The 16832-nt window shown below is 36.6% G+C and overlaps 1 protein-coding gene across 4 annotated transcripts in view; it reads right to left on the bottom strand.

Moving 5' to 3' along the window:
* Positions 1-16832, bottom strand: part of TMLHE (trimethyllysine hydroxylase, epsilon) — a 61777-nt gene that overhangs the window by 18202 nt on the left and 26743 nt on the right. The window contains exons 3-7 of one of the 4 annotated variants that reach the window (XM_081259306.1): positions 11566-11595; positions 9888-10064; positions 9341-9620; positions 7626-7745; positions 4252-4488 (exon numbers count right to left, since the gene is read on the bottom strand). In XM_081259306.1, the coding sequence (XP_081115432.1) occupies positions 4252-4488; positions 7626-7745; positions 9341-9620; positions 9888-10064; positions 11566-11595 (844 nt within the window). Of the gene's footprint in view, positions 1-4251; positions 4489-7625; positions 7746-9340; positions 9621-9887; positions 10065-11565; positions 11601-16832 lie in introns of all 4 variants that reach the window. The other 3 variants (XM_081259308.1, XM_081259309.1, XM_081259307.1) reach the window with 3 other exon arrangements.

The following is a 16832-nucleotide window of genomic DNA, read 5'->3' as shown; positions in this document are numbered from 1 at the left end:
AAACAGAGTCAAAGATACAGAGAATAAACAGGTGGTTGCCAGATGGGAGAGGGGAAGGGGGATGAGAGAAATAGCTGAGGGGCATTAAGAAGTACAAACTTCCAGTTACAAAACAAATGAGTCATGGGTACGAAATGTACAGTGTGGGGAGTATACTGAATAATTATGTAATAACTTTGTATGGTGACAGATGGTAAGTAGACTTATCATGGTGATCGGTATGAAATGTATAGAAATATCGAATCACTGTGTTGTGCACCAGGAACTAACATAGTGTTGTAGGTCAATTATACTTCAAAAACAAACAAACAAACTCTCAGAAAAAGAGATCAGATTTGTGGTTACCAGAGGCAGAGGGTAGAGGGGGGAGCGGGAATTGGATGAAGATGATCAAAAGGTACAAACTTCCAACTGTAAGATAAAAAATTACTAGGGATGTAATGTACAACATGATAAATATAATTAACACCGTTGTATGTTATATATTAAAATTGTTAAGAGAGCAAATCCTGAGTTCTCATCACAAGGAAAAAATATTTTTATATTTCTTTAATGTACCTATATGAGGTGATGGATGTTCACTAAACTTATTGTGATAATCATTTCATGATGTATGTAAGTCAAATCATTATGCTGTACACCTTAAACTTATACAGCACTGTATGTCAATTACATTTCAATGAAACTGGAAGAAAAAAAGACAAATGATACAATTTAAAAATCGACAGAAGATTTGACTAAAGAAGACGTACAAATGGCCAAGAAGCAAAATGAAAGAACAAATGAAAAGATGTTCAACATCGTTAATCATCAGGGAAATGCAAATCAAAACCACAGTGAGATACTACTTCACACCCACTAGGATGGTTATAATCAAAGACAGATAATAACAAATGCTGGTGAGGATGTAGAGAAACTGAAGGCCTCATACATTACTGGCAGGGATGTTAACTGGTGCATCCAGTGTGGAAAACAGTTTAGCAGTTCCTCAAAGGGATAAATGCAGAGTTACCATATGAACCAGCAATTACATTCTTAGAAATCTACCCAAGAGAAATGAAAGAAACATGTCTACATAAAGACTTGTATGCAAATGTTCATAGCAACATTATCTGGAATAGCCTCAAACTAGAAATAATCCAAATGGTCATTACTGTTGAATGTATAAACAAAATGTGATATATATAAAGGAATACTATTCAGCAATTAAACAGATACATATTACAGCATGGATGAACTTTGAAATCATTATGCTAAGTGAGTGAAAGAGAGCTGACACAAAAGACTCTGTATTGTATGATTCCACTTACAGAAAATGTCCAGAATAGGCAAATCCATACAGACAGAAAGTTGATAAGTGATTGCCAGGGGCTGTGATGGGATGGGGCTGGGGTGAGGGAATGGGGGAGTCACTGCTTAATGGGCAGGAGGGAACTTTTTGGGTTGACAGAAATGTCAAAAACTGGATTGTGATGATGGTTACATGACTTTGTAAATACAATAACAATCACTGAATTATATACTTAAAACATATTAATTTTATGGTATATAAATAACTTTTAAAATGTTTTAAAGGTTTAAGAAATGTTAATGCACTTAATATCCCAATTAAAAGAAATTGTCAGACTGGATAAAAAAGCAAGACTGAAGTACGTATATGCCATTTATTTAAATACAAAAACACAGATAAGTTAGAAAAAGAAGATAGAAAATTAAATAGCATGCAAAGTGTAAGTATAAGAAGATTGGAGTGGCTATATGAATTTCAGATAAAATAGACTTCAAAACAAAGTTAAAGAGGGACATTTTATGACAAAAGGTTGTTTCATCAGAAAGACATAAAAATCATAAATGAGTATGTGCTTAATAACAGATACTCAAAAAACATGAAGCAAGAACTGATGGAATTAAAGGGAGAAATAGACAAAATCACCATATTATTTGGATACTTTAATGTTGTTTTCTCAGTGGCTGATGGAATAATTAGTCAAAAAAATCAGAGAGGACACAGAATACAAAATAACATGGTTAAAGAAAGAACACATAAGCGAAATCAGAAAATATTTTGTACTTAATTATCATGAAAATAAACATCAATATTTGTAGGATGCAGGTAAAAAGGCTTAGAGGTACAAATATAGTTTTTAATGATTATATTAAAAAAGACTAAATGTATAATATCAATGATCTAAGGTTCTACCTTGGAGGACTAGAAAAATGAGAATAAATTAAACGAAAAGTATGTAAAAATAAAGGAATAATGAAGATAACATAAATCAATAAAATAGAAACAAACGATAGGGAGAATTAACAAAGCAATACAGTGGCTCTTGGAAAGGACGAACAAAATTGGTAAACGTTTAGCTAGACTAAACAAGAAAAAAGAGAGCTAAAATTACTAATACCAAGAGTCATCATTACAGAGACGATAGACATTATATGAAAAGAATAAGAGAATATTATGAATGACTTTATGACTGAAAAATTGACAACTTAGATAAAATGTACAGATTTCTTGAAAGAACCAGTAGAGAAAGCAAAAATCTTACTAGCTCTATATATACATAAAAAATTGAATTTAATATCCAAAACTTTCTCATAAAATAAACTCCATTCCCAGTTTCCCTAGTAAATTCTAGCCAACATTTAAGGTGGAAATAGCACTAATATCACACAAACTCTTTGGTAAACCAGAGTTTTACAAAGTCATTACAAAACAAGAAAACTGTCGACCAATATCCCTCTTGAACCTAGATGCAAAACTTCTCAACATGATATTATTAAGCTGAAACCAGCTATGTGTATGTATCAGTTACCAATTTATTGCTTCTCAGTTCTGAATGCATCCTTACATACAATACATGTTCTTGATTTAAGAATTCCTTTTAGCATTTTTCCTTTATAGCGAGTACAACATTAAACTTTCTCAGTAGCTGGCGTTGGAGGGACACTGCAGCAGAAAGAGGTTCTCTTGCTATTACTGGCCCTAGCCAGGTCTCTGCTGTGTGGGTGTGAGGGCATCAGGTGGCACCAAACCTCAGGGCCCAGGACACGGTCCCTATGCCACCTTGCAGCCTCATCCTGGTGACAACCTTTCCATAGCCCTCTCAGCATAGTAAACCAGAGCCCCTGAATGACCTGCAGGAGTCCTCCTGTGTTCTGTGGGATCACACACTGAAAGTAAGTCTGAGTGCCAGTGAAAGCAGGAAGACTTAAGAGCACCTAGATTGCATGCTTTCACTGGCACCTAGGCTTCCGTTGCACACTCACACCACCAGTTGCTGATTGCCTGCTTCCCTGCCTGCCTGTACTCTGGAAGGGTGGCCTATTGTTTGCTCAGCAACTCTAGACCAGCTCCTGCCTGGCTAAATCAGCAAACTTCACTGATATCAGGTGGCTGAACCATTCTTTCTTACAGATCTGAACCTCTTCCATGTTTATTCTTCCTTGGATACTCTGCCCCAGCCCTAGGGTACTATAATGAATTTCCTCATATCTTTTTTTAAATTTTGTGATGCATGAAAATTATATGAATTTCAACTCTCAGTGTCCAGAAACAGTCTTATTGGAACATGGCCACATGTATTCACTTATATGTCTATGGTGGCTTCCATACTACAATGGCAGAGTTGAGTAGTAGCAACAGAGACGTATGTGGTGCTCTCATCATTTTGCACCACTGCTCAGCACATTACAAATTGTGGTGATACAGTTATTACTACCAGCATTTTGAATGTTACATACTGTCATTCCATAATATTAAATTTTTTTTATTACCAGTGCATACCCATAATGTTGGAACAACAAAAGAGGAAAGTGGACTTAATTGTCTTGTGTTTAAGGCACAGAGGAGTATGGATTATTTTGTTATCAAATTAGATGGCAAAGCATTGTGTTTAAAATGCAATGACACTGTAGCTGCTCTGAAAGAATATTATATACATTAATTTCCTCATATCTCATAGTCACTCTTTTATCCTAGTTCCTAATTCTTTATGCTAAACTTTCCCTGTTTAACCTACCATGTAGTATCTATCTATGTATCTGTCCCCTCCAATCTAGCATTCCTTGTCTGTTGGCCTATTTATTATTCCATGGGAATTATAATAGGAATGGAAATTGTACTAATAGAAAGCTATACAATAGCAATATTAAAATGTGATAGACATAGGATATTAGGAATTTTCATTACATTAGAAGACTAATATCTGACAAATACATTACACTGAGAGATAGTTCTTTGGTACTCACCTGATCATATAGAGCTCTTTATTCCATGGGTAGATATTTAAGACTGGCCCTACCCCAATCATGTGGTTGTGACATTCTCCAACATTTTCAATATATTCATGCTTCAATGGCACTTTGCTGAGGAGTTCAAATTCCTCAGGTGCCTTCTGAAGTACCTGTTCTGCTGCATAGAATCCATCTACTAGCAGTGTCCTGCCACCTGTTCCTTCATGCTTAAGACAGTGAAACACTTGAATGCTAAAGAGGGGGAAAAATTAAATTATTCCGTTCAGTGGAGAAAAGAGAATATATCAACGTTTTAGAAAAAATATATATGAAATGATTATTGACACCACTGTGTCATCTTCTTTTCACTAAGAAATAAATCTCATTTCCCAATTGTCTTCCCTTCATAGCCAGCTGTACTTTTTTGTGCTTTGAAATATTAATGCCACTACAGGTTCCTCCTAAGCATATTTAACATGTATTGATAGCTATATGTGACAGACCCGGGGAATACCGTCATGAATAAGGTATAGTCTCTGTTTTAAAGAAGGCCAGTCTACTAAGAAGAGATGAAGCAAGTAAGTACCAACAGGCACTATAATAAAGTTGTATACAAGATACAGTGGGGCCATAAACACAGGAAATTATTGTAGTGGTGTGTTGTATAGAGAAATGTTTCTGGAGGTGGATGAGAATGGTTTTGCTTAGTCTTAAAGAATGAGCAAGAGTTGGGCTGAAATGAGATTGAGGTGAGGAGAAGGCATTCCAGGCAAAAAAAAAAAAAAGTATGACCAAAGATATCAACGTAAAACAGCAAGGAGTTTAAACTGAGATGGGTGATGAACTGGTGGGAAGCAAGATGACAAAAAACATGGAAAACAACTTGGATAACTGAAATAGCAGAGAAAAATACTGAGGGGTTGAGCTTAGAGAAGGGTTTTATAGAAAAGAGGACACACCTAAGCAACACGACAGAGGACGAAGAACAGGCAAATATCTAGAATGACTGCAGGTTTTTCACCTGGACAACCTGACAAATAATAATGCCATCTGCCAAGAGAATGCAGGCAGATGCATAATTGGATGATAATAAGGGGGTGAGAGGGGTTGAGGAAGAGGTTCAGTTTAAGGACATGTTGAAATAGTTGAGTTATATATGGCTGAAAATTTAACAGGAAAAGGAAATGCAACTATTAATGGACTGGAAAACTAAAGTAAAAATTTCAAATTAGCAAGAGGAAAATAAAATTAATAGTAATTTAGGAAACAAGCAAAAATAAGGAAAAGTAAACAACAAAGTAAAATAAGTAATAAACATAAATAAAGATAGAAGGAATAAAATCAAGGAGAACCTAGGGTAAATACAATTAAAATGAGAAAGGTCAGTTCTGGCTATGTTGACCTTTCTGTGAAATTTCTAGGTTATGGATTACTTAGTAGCCAGTTGAAGATGTATACCTTAGAAGAGAGGTAGATTTTGTAGTTGTCTGTAGGTGATAGTTAAAGCCAAGAGCATGGAAGAAGTCATTTGAAGAGATCATTTCAAGTAAGAAAAGAGGGAGAAGGAGAAAACCTTGAGACAACAATATTTACGACAAAGGACAAAGGAAAATAAGCTGGCACAGGAGACTGAGGGAAAATGGCTATAGATATAGAAGGAAAACTAGAAAAGAAAGGATATTTAAGAAGAGGTAGTGGTTAATGGCCCCAGGGGCCAAATACGATGAAGACTGAAAGGTACACACTGGGTATGGCAATAAGTTAGTTGCTGGTGACTTTGGAGAGATTAATTTTAATTGGGAAGGGGGTGGATAAACTAGCTGACTACAGGTTTGAAGAGTGAATGAGAAGTGAGAATGAAAAGACACTGCATGTAGACAATTATTTCAATAAGTTTAGCTGTGAAGGTGAGGAGTAAGGTGGGGCTGTAACTAGAAGGAGATAGAGTCAAAGGAAGTGTACAAAAGTAGAGATTTAAGAAATGAGAAGCTGATAGGAAGGAGTCAATATGTATGGAAGGCTGAAGATACAGGAGAGAGAAATCCCCAAGGAGGTTGGAAAGGATGAGATCCTGAGCAAAGGTAGCTTTAGAAAGCATAAGGCATATAATGATGATGATGATGATGACAATGGCTAAAATGATAATAATAATAGCTAGTATTTATTGAACATTTATTATGTTCTAGGAAGTATGCCAAGTGCTTTAAATACATCATGTAACTTAATCCCTAAGCAATACAAATGGACAGGTTTTATTACTAGTCCCATTCTACAGATGAAGAAACTGAGGCACAGAGAGGTTAAGTTATTTTCCAAGATTGCAAAGCTAACCTATGTTCCAGTTGGGATACAAATCCAGGTCTGGTTGATGCCATAGCCTGAACTCTTAACCACTCTCATTATACTGCTCATGTACTTGGTCCTTGCCATTGATTAGAAAGGGTTAAATTAAAGGCACAGACAACTGTGTATCTCTGGTAGTAGTCAGAGAGAAAAGAGCAGTCAATATTTGAACCTCAACCCCTGTCCAACTGTTTCTCATCCCATTTCCTCATATTCTTCCTTCTGCATCCTGTAGAATGAGGATGCAGGGCTTTTTGTATATCAATAACATTGAGCAGGATGTAAAAAAGATGCTTTATTCTTCCTCCTCTGAACCAAATATTCTTAGGTTCCAAACCCTTAAAGGAAATCAATGTATCATGTCAAATAATTACTATTTCTTTTCTGTGGTGATAAGATTTAAGATCTACTCTCTGTTAGCTACTGGTGGTAATAATATTACAGTATATGACCATATCAAATCAACACATTGTACACCTTATATTTACACAATGTCATATGTCAATTATATCTCAATAAAGCTGCAAAAAAGTATGGTATACGTTATCTTTGACTCAATAGCTTCGGAGTCCATGTAAGAAGGTTATTTTTCATTCATTCCTCCTCCCTAACTTCTTGTAAATTGGATTTAAATTCCTCTTACTACCATACCCAAAGTAGCTGTGTTTAGAAGATTGACCCCTTTGCAACATAATAACTAAATATGAAAAACTGTACAAATTCCCAAACTAATGGTTAATCAATACATTTTTGGTAAGTTATTTGTAATTACTTTCAGAAAAAATGTAAATTAAACAAAATTTACATCCATTTATGTAGTAAGGTAGATTTTCAATCATTTCAAAAATTTTATTCCTATAAGTCTAAAGAAGACTGAGCTAGGGTGTTTAAAAATGATCATGTTTCTAAGGAGAAAAGAAAGGGTCACACAAATCAGCAGCAGCAGCAGATATGATCTTGGTTCAAATAAAACAGAGAATGATTAAGAAACTATTCAAGACCATCACACGTAATGATCTCACTTTGGAAAATTCTAATCCACCTACCCACAGGGCTCTTGAAAATACGTAGTGTCAGTGTGCCGATCCAGAGCTAGCTTGGTGTATGCAGTGTCACCCCTGGAGAAGTCTGAAGTGAAATACCACATCCTCCCATAGATGGTTTCTCTGTTAAATGAAGTATAGGAAACCTTTCATTCTTATCATTCAAAACTCTTTCCAATACTTTCTTTAATTATTCACAAAGAACAATAGATTGTTTGGCTCCAGATTTCCATCTATAAGGTAAATATGACAGTTGAACACATCACCAGTCTAAACAATTCCTCCACTGAGTAATATTCTAGGAAGCTGGGGGGAAAAGGGTGAAAGGATAATATAGTTTGAAAGCTTAGGGAACCATCCCACTCTGTTTATGTTTCTACTTTTAATAGTTTTCACACCCAAACTTCTGTCCTGCACTCACCTTCCTCACATAGAAAAAGATGTTTTTGGGTAGCTGCTTTTAGAAGTGATTAATGTAGATCTTCACCCATCTTTTAGACATGGAGGAATAAGAAAAAGAGAAAGGATAGTTTATATTAGCAAGTATTTAGTGAGAGTTGCTGTATCACTGTTATTGTATCTCTCCTTGAGGAGAGATACAATAACGTCATGGGTTTTGACTTCATAGTTATTTTCCTAGTAGGCTCAGATCTGACTAAAGGTCACTTTAATTCTTTAGCTTTCAGAGTTCATCTTATTCTCTGAACCCTCAAAATACAAACAGGAAATGGTCTTCCTTTTGAACTATAACCTCTAAAGCCTTGTCAATTTATTGCTTACTAGCACAGCTTTTTTACTTGAAAGTTCTCAAACTGTGTTTGAAACTGAATGGTTCACAAATGTTAACTATGCTCTACTAGGATAGGGCAAATGACCCAGCATACTGTCTGCTACACAATGAGCTATATCTGGCTCTTATGAAACAAAAGGAAAGTACTAATTATAACAAAGTTGGTTTACATCACTACAGAAGATAAATCTATATACTACCTAGAAATGCAATGGAAAGAACATTGTATTTAGGATCAGGAAACCTGAGCTATCTGAATCCCAGTTCTACTGCTGACTAGCAGAGCAGTCCTGGGCAAGCCACTTAATACATTTGAGCCTCAAGAGCCTCATCAGTAGAACAGGAGATAAAATACACACTTATCAGGATTACTATAATGACCAATGAAAATAATGGATTTGAATATGCTGGTTAAATGCTATACAGTATAAGGCAGTAGTATTAACAACCAGGCTCTGAATTAAGCCTTAGGAATAATAGAAGATCAAAAGTAGATGATCTTTAGACACTATCTTATTCAATCCTGTTACTGATAAGATAGGAAAATAGAGGCTACTGTGGCGGCAGGAGTGGGGATTGAGGGTAGGGGTGTGTGTGTTATGCAGTTGTCTATGTTTACCCAACTGCTTGATGGTAGAACTCAGACTACTATCTGGTTCTCTTTACTCACAGTTAGTGCCCTTTCTCGTGTACAATGACTAACTCCTACTTTGAGCATCACTGGGCTGGAAAAAAATACCAATGACTTTGAAGTCTTCACCATATTTAACATGTAAGTGTCTTTAGAGATTAGAAATCTGGGCTTCAAATAAAGCACTATAAATGGGAATCCCGTTATTCAGGCCACAAAATATTCTGGAAAAACGAAGGTGACCATACCTGTCACTGGAAATTAATTTCTGCAGATATCAGGAAACTAATGACTTACCTGATCAAGCTGATCCTTTCTGCCAACTTCTCTGTGTGTTCCTGAGTAGGAGGGACATTTTCTACAAAAGCAATTCCATAGAGCAGAAAGTTTTGTAGAAAGTTCTTCAGTCCCTCCTTGGTTTCTAAGAAGCTCTGGAAATCTACAGATGGAACTTGGGCTTGCTGGTAGATTTCTGCATTCCATAAGATTCTAGGCTGGATGACCTTTTGTTTCTGCCCTTCATAGCTGTTTTTCACCAGCCAATCCAAATCATATCTAGTCACATGACCATCTGGCCCTTTTAAGGGAAAAATCAAAGGCATTAAAAATAATAATTATAAATACTGCCAACAATTTACTGGTTAAGAATGATGTCAGCTGTAGATTAGAGCAATTTTATTTAAGAAGAAAAATAAAAGGTTCAAAAATAAGTGCTTCCAAAGAAAGGAAAAACAAAGAGTAACTAAAAGAATACCCTGTTTTGGAAAGGGGCAAATCATTTTTTGTAAAACAATTGTTCTTTAAAAGAGTACCCCAAAGAAGACCAAGTCTCCTGTCCACTCACAAGTGAAAAAGAGTGTGGTCTCATCCAGACGAATGGTCTTTGGCTGGATACATAAATCCACACTGGCAGTGTCTAGGCTGCGCTGGTGAGTCTTAGAGTTGTAGCAAGATGCTGAGAGGCAGTGGTCTCGAAGCCAGACATAATCGAAGCGCATCACGGTGTTAGCATACTGCAGTTCTAAGGAAAAGATCACACTCTTTTATATTATTATATTATTTTACATTTTTATTTTATAAAAATAAATAAATACTTATTTAGGAAAACTAAAAAATCAGGACCCAGAAAACTTCCTTCAAAAAGTCTTCTACCAAGAAATAAGCAAGAGCAATGAGGGGGACACTAGCCCCCTACTAGATATTAAAACATAGTATAGAACTTCTATGATTAAAACAGTGTGATGTTGGTATAGGAAAAGGCAGCTAAAACAACAGAAGAGTGTAAAGAGTCCAAAAATATACATGAATGCATATAGAAATTTGGTATGTAAAAACTGGCAGGTGTAATCACTGTGGAAAATATGAATTTTTAAATAAATGGTGTTGGGACAACTGATAATCATTTGCAAAGAGATAAAATTGAGTCCATATCTCATATTGTCACTGGGTGTCCATGATAAATTCAAAACAGATCAGAGTTCTAAATTTGGAAAAGGAAGCCATTCAAGTATATAAAAAGAAGACATGGATAGAGGATATAAAGGAGGTCCTTGTACCATTCTTGCAACTCTTCTGTTAGTTTGAAGATGTATCAAAATAAAAAGTTAGCAAAAAATCAAACTTTCTTATACATCAGGTTATTCATTTAGACAAGGTAAATAAAAAGGAGTTCAAATTTATAAGAGGAACAAAAACTATAAAGTGTCTGGGAAAAAATGAAAATGTGGAAGACTACTATGGAGAAATCTATAAAACTATCCTGAAAGACTTGAAGGAAACTTGAATGGAGAAATATGCTCACAGATGGGCAGATTCAATAATGAAAAGATAGGAATTCTCCCACAAATTAATACACAAAACTCCATGTACTTCCAATCCAAATCCCAGTGAAAATTTTCATGTACTGGACAGGCTAATTCCAAGAATCATACTCAGAATTAATAAAGTAACAATTTTGAGAAAGAAAAAGAAAGGCATGGAGGGGAAGTCTTACTATATATAAAAATGTATTATAAAGCTATAGTCATTTAAAAAGTATGATATTCATGCAGAATGGACTAAGAGATCAAGGGGACAGAATAGAGTCTCAAAACAGACTCAACTGTACATGAAAATATGGTATATGTTAAAGGTGGCATTTTGTAACAGTGGTGAAAAGACAGATTACTCAATAACTAGTTTTGGAAAAATGAATTTTGAAAAATTGATTCTAGAGTCACGTCAGCCTCAACAGTAAATTACTGATCGAGTAAAATATAAAAAATAAAACTATTATATGTTGACAACTTTGAGGTAGGAAAAGCCTTTCTAATATGACACAAAAAGCATAAAAGATAATTTGTGTGTATGAAAATAAAAACCTTCTGTTTTGCAAACAATGCAAAAAACAAAGTTAAAAGACAAGTAACAGGAAAAATATTTTTAACATACAAGGGTTAATACCCAGGATATAGAATAAATCCTTGTGATCATTAAGATAACTCAATAGAAAAATGACCAAAGGATATCAATAGGAAAGTCACCAGAATTGACCAGTAAACACATGAACTCTTCTAACCTTAGTAGTAATCAGAGAAATGGGTATTAAGATATCATTTTTTATCCATCAGAGTGACAAAAATTTTAAAGTTTGATTAAAACATGAGTTTTCAAAAGATGTGGAGAAATGCATACTCTCAAACATTGGTAAAGTGAGTATAAATTGGTGAAGACACACTGAATAGCAATCTGGAAGTTTCTATGAAAATAATAAAAAATATGTATATTTATTGCTTGACCCAGAAATTCACCTCTCAGTACTTACCTTATAGAAACCGTCACATATGAAGAGGTATGCACAAGGATATTCATAATAGTTTTGTTTATAATAGCAAAATAATTAGAAAATAAGACTAAATGTCCGTCAGTGGGGGCAGTTGAGGAATAGCTGAATAAACTATGGTGTATCTACAATGAGATCCTAATAAACAGTTAAAAAATGCAGTATATCTGTACTCCTCAAATTGACTTTGTACAATGTTATCATTCTCACTTTAAGGACAGGAAACTAAAGGTCAGAGATGTTAAATAACTTTGTAAGATCATATAATCATTAGGTGGGGAACCTAGGACGTGAACTCAAGTTGTCCAACCCCAAAGTCCTATGCTAGTGTTTCTCAAAGTGTAGTCTTGGGAATCTCTGAAGGTGAGACTTCAGGAAAGGCAGAGTAAGGAGCTTGGAAAATCCTCTCCCCCAATAACAATGATAAAACTGGACAAAATTACCAATAACAACCATTTTAGGACCTGGAAATTGACCAAAGGCTTACAACAAATTAAGAAGCCTTTAGTCAAGAAAAACTATTGAACCTTGGGTAAGAACAGTGGGAATCTGTATGTTTTAGCTTGGGGTGCTTCCACTCCCTACCCCACCCCTACCAGCTCCATCAGCAATAGTTCTACCAGGGCAGGCAAACCAAGAAAGCCAGCAGCTTTGCTGCTGAAGGGGACTAAATTTATTTGGAGCAGAGCACATAAAAACTCCATGCCCATGGGTGTTGAATACAATCAAGGAAGGCACACTGGTTGGGACAAGCAATAGATCCGCAGAACAGCCAGAAATCTATCAAGGGGATCAAGGGAATGAGACAGCTATAGTGGGCCTTGGAAAGCCCCCTCGCATCCCCGGTGTTTGGTAAGGCTGTGCACACAATAAGGAGAGATTGGAAAGGGCCCTAGTTATCTACATGTCCCTGGAAGAATGTGAGGCACAGTGGAGACATGTGAAGAATGGCAGAAACTGAAAGCCTGGGCAGACTAATAAACAGCCTAAACTTTGTGTGCCCCAATCCACACACACATCCATTGGCAAAAGGTGGAAGCCTTACTGGCTTAAGGTTTTTAGCTTAACCACTGACCAATTGTTAGCTGGCCACTAAACTATACCAGGGTTTCTCAAACCTTGGTACTATGGACATCTAGGGCTAGATAATTTTTTGTTGCAGGGCACTGTCTTGTGCATTGTAGGATGCTTAACAGCATCCCTAGTCTCCACCCACTAGATGTTAGAAGCATCCTCCTCGCCAGTTGTGACAACTAAAAATGTTCTCAGACATTGCCAAGTGCCTCCTGTGGTGGCAAAATCCCCCCAGTTGAAGACCACTGAGTTATGCTGACCCCACTGTGATACACAGAAGCCACAGTTAAAAACGAATTACTCCAGAGAAGTCAATAAACAAATAAACAAAACACACATACAGCAACAATCCCCCTGCGAGGTCAGAAATCAGTTTCTATAAGATATAACCTAAAATGTCCAGATTTTCAACAAAAAACCCTGATATACATATAGAAACAGAAAAGAGTGGCCCATGCAGTCCATACAAACTATCTGAGAAGAGTATTACAAGAAATCCTATTGTCTAAGTCAGGCATGCTGCTAGTAGGTAGCTTATCACCTGGGAGGAAATGCCTTTCCCTTCTAACAGCCTTGGAAGAGAAGCAGAGTGGACCACTGGGGCATCACCTCCATGTACCTATAACATCTTCTAGTTATGAGTCAAAAGTTGGTGTTGAATGCTTGAAAATCCAGACACTGAAGTTAATTGAAAGAGTCTCTGATATAGCAACTGCTGATACTGTGGAATGGGGCTATTATTTGGTGGTGCTCTGGAGTTGGAGTTCTTGACCTAGGATCCATGGAATGATATGTAAAACTGTGTGTGTGTCTGTGTGTGTCTCTGTGTGTGTATGTGTGTGTGTAGTTCGGTATTTTTCTATAGAGAGGATCCATAGCTTGCAACAGAATTTCTAAGAGATTCATAAACTAAAAATATTGAGAACCACTCCCTTAGACTGATAAAAGTGATTAAGTACCACCAACCCTCATTCAGATTGGTCATTACACTGAGGTAATCCAGGGTTTTGACAAACTATAACCTTCAAGCTCTTGCACATGCAGTTCCCTCTGACCAGAACATTCATCCTTACCTTCTCACCCTTTTTCCCTTGCCTAATTCATATTTAAATATTCATGACTCTGCTCAAATCCTGTAGGCAGTCATTTATAACTCTTTAGTTTGGGTTAGGTAACTCTCCTCTTTGTTCTTATAGCACTCCACATGCTGTCTAAAAGCATTTATCACACTGTCTTATAACTGTCTGTGTGTTTGTTTTTGCCATAAGACGGTACCTTGAGGATAGGGAATGTGTCTTCTCCATCACTGCATGCTTCGCATTTATCACAATGCCTGGCTCCTGGTACTTGCTCATTCAGGAATGAGAATGATCCTGTCATCAAAACTATGAATGATCTTCTCCTGCCCTATTAGATGGGTGAGAAGTTGCCAGGAACATACTGTACAGTAGTGGAATAATTTGTACTATGGGGATGGACTCATATCTTAAAAAGCTCCAAAAAATCCCCTTTATTTTAGTCAAGTTGGTATGCTTACTGTCCTTTCCATGGCTGGAATTCATTATTACCTCTGTTTTTGCCATTTTTCTCCTTAAAATTACAGGCTCCTCTAATTAAATGACCATCTTTTCTTTCAAAATCTAGCTAAAAATTAATTTAATTCAAGGAAGCTTCCTTGACTAACCCTACATTTTCTTTGAAATTAAGTAGTTGGTATGTAACAATTTAATTTGCATTTGCATATGGCATAAGCTATTTATGCTTTTTATATTTATTTACTCATTTTATATTTTATGTTTACATTAAGGTAGGGAATATGTCTTCCATTTTTGGTTCTGTATAAAGTTGACACTGAACAAATGTTTATTAATTAGGTCTTGCCAAAATGTCAATATAGAAGAGAAACTTAGGACTCAACTCATTTCTCTTGTAACCTACATTTAATCAATCACCAAGGTTTGTTACTTCCGCCTCCTATATCACTCTGAAATCCACCTGACCTCTCCATTTCCACTTTTTTCTCCTGCCACCTTCAGCCAATCATCATCTCTAACAGTGGGCCTCTATAAAGCAATTTTTAAAATCAGAGTACTAAAACCTGATTGAGGGCTTCCCTGGTGGCGCAGTGGTTGAGAGTCTGCCTGCCGATGCAGGGGACACGGGTTCGTGCCCCGGTCCGAGAAGATCCCACATGCCGTGGAGCGGCTGGGCCCGTGAGCCATGCCCGTGAGCCATGGCTGTTGAGCCTGTGCGTCTGGAGCCTGTGCTCCGCAACGAGAGAGGCCACAACAGTGAGAGGCCCACATACCGCAAAAAAAAAAAAAAAAAAAAAAAAAACCTGATTGAACTTTGGAAAAACTGCTCTAGTTTCTAGATCACCAAGGGAGCAAGGCAAGGCTGTAGTAATCCTGGTAGGATAGTTGCCTCATTGCTGCTTTGAAGCTCATGCTATCTATATAACTCTAAACTTCTTCATTACTCTAATCATGTATCTCCTGAGTCACTTTATTTTTAAATAAATGAAGATCAGTTTACTGTCTTTTACTGTCACCCCATCAGCCCTTCCCCTGTCATCATTCTTGGCAGCTTCATCATTATTAATTGTAATACCTTCATCATTTTCATTTCAAACACCCTATACTCTGGCTACCTGTTGTTCCTTTTCCAGCTCAATTATTCAGGCACTCTTCACTGTAATAATCCTTCAGCTACACAAAGAGCTCCAATCCATTGACCATAAGCTCCTTTTTGTTATCCATCATCTTGCCTCCTTTAATGTCTTCGATTCCCTCCTTACAGGGCCCACCTTCCATGATCCGTCATTTTAATTAATTCCTTGCAAACACCCTTAACTCCCTTGCCCCCCCCCCATATCTCCCTCTGCCATGCTTCCCTGACAAATCTCTGACCCGGATACACTCAGGTCCACACCTCCTCTGTGCCTGCAGCCAAGCAGCTAAACATTGTTAGAGAAAAAAAATTTAAACTGTATTGGTTACTTTCATTTTAAAATCATCACCAAAAATATCAAATGAGTACTCAACGCTGCCAAAAAGTCCTTGCATAATTTCTTAGTAAAATCACTTACTCACTCTCCAAGAACACTATTATACATAGTCCCTTCTCTCCTCAAACTGCCAACACCACCTCTCCCTTCCCACTTTCAACTGATTACCTTGCTTACTCCTTCAAAGAGAATATGGAAGCAATTAGAAGACAATCTCCACAAACCCATGCTCCACATCCACCCACTTACATGCATCTGTGCCCATATATTCTGCCTTCCTTCTTGTTACTATGGTTGAAATATCTGTGCACTTAATCAAGGCCAACACTCTCATTTATGAATCAGATCCTATCTCTTTCCTACTCAGGTACTACACTTCTGAAATTTTTCTATCCCCCTCTTTTGCATCATCAAAATTTCCCCTCCTACTGGATCATTCTCATCAGCAAACATATTGCAATGTCTTCCATCTTAAAACAGTATTCCCCCTCCACTACCACTCCACCTCATATTCCCTTTCATACTGAAACTTATGGCTTGAGGTTTCCACTACCTCTCTGTTAATAAATTTGTTTTAAATTTTAGAATGATTTTAAGTTTACAGAAAAGTTGCAAATACAAAGAGTTCCCATATAGCCCTTGCCCAGTTTCCCTTATTACTAATATCATACATTAGTATGGTAAATTTGTCACAACTGATGAATACTGATACATTATTTATTAATTAAATTCCATAATTTATTTGAATCTTATTAGTTTTCCCCTAATGTCTTTTTTCTGTCCCAGGATACCATCCAAGACCCACATTACATTTAGTCATCATGTCTCCTTAGGCTCCTCTGGGCTGTGACTTCCCTTGTTTTTGATGACCTTGACAGTTTTGAGAG

Source organism: Mesoplodon bidens, assembly GCF_964165515.1.
Source record: "Mesoplodon bidens genome assembly, contig: HAP1_SCAFFOLD_159, whole genome shotgun sequence".
Taxonomy (NCBI): Eukaryota; Metazoa; Chordata; class Mammalia; order Artiodactyla; family Ziphiidae; genus Mesoplodon; species Mesoplodon bidens.
Note: the sequence above shows the minus strand (reverse complement) of the source record. Positions and strands in the feature narration are given on the sequence as shown.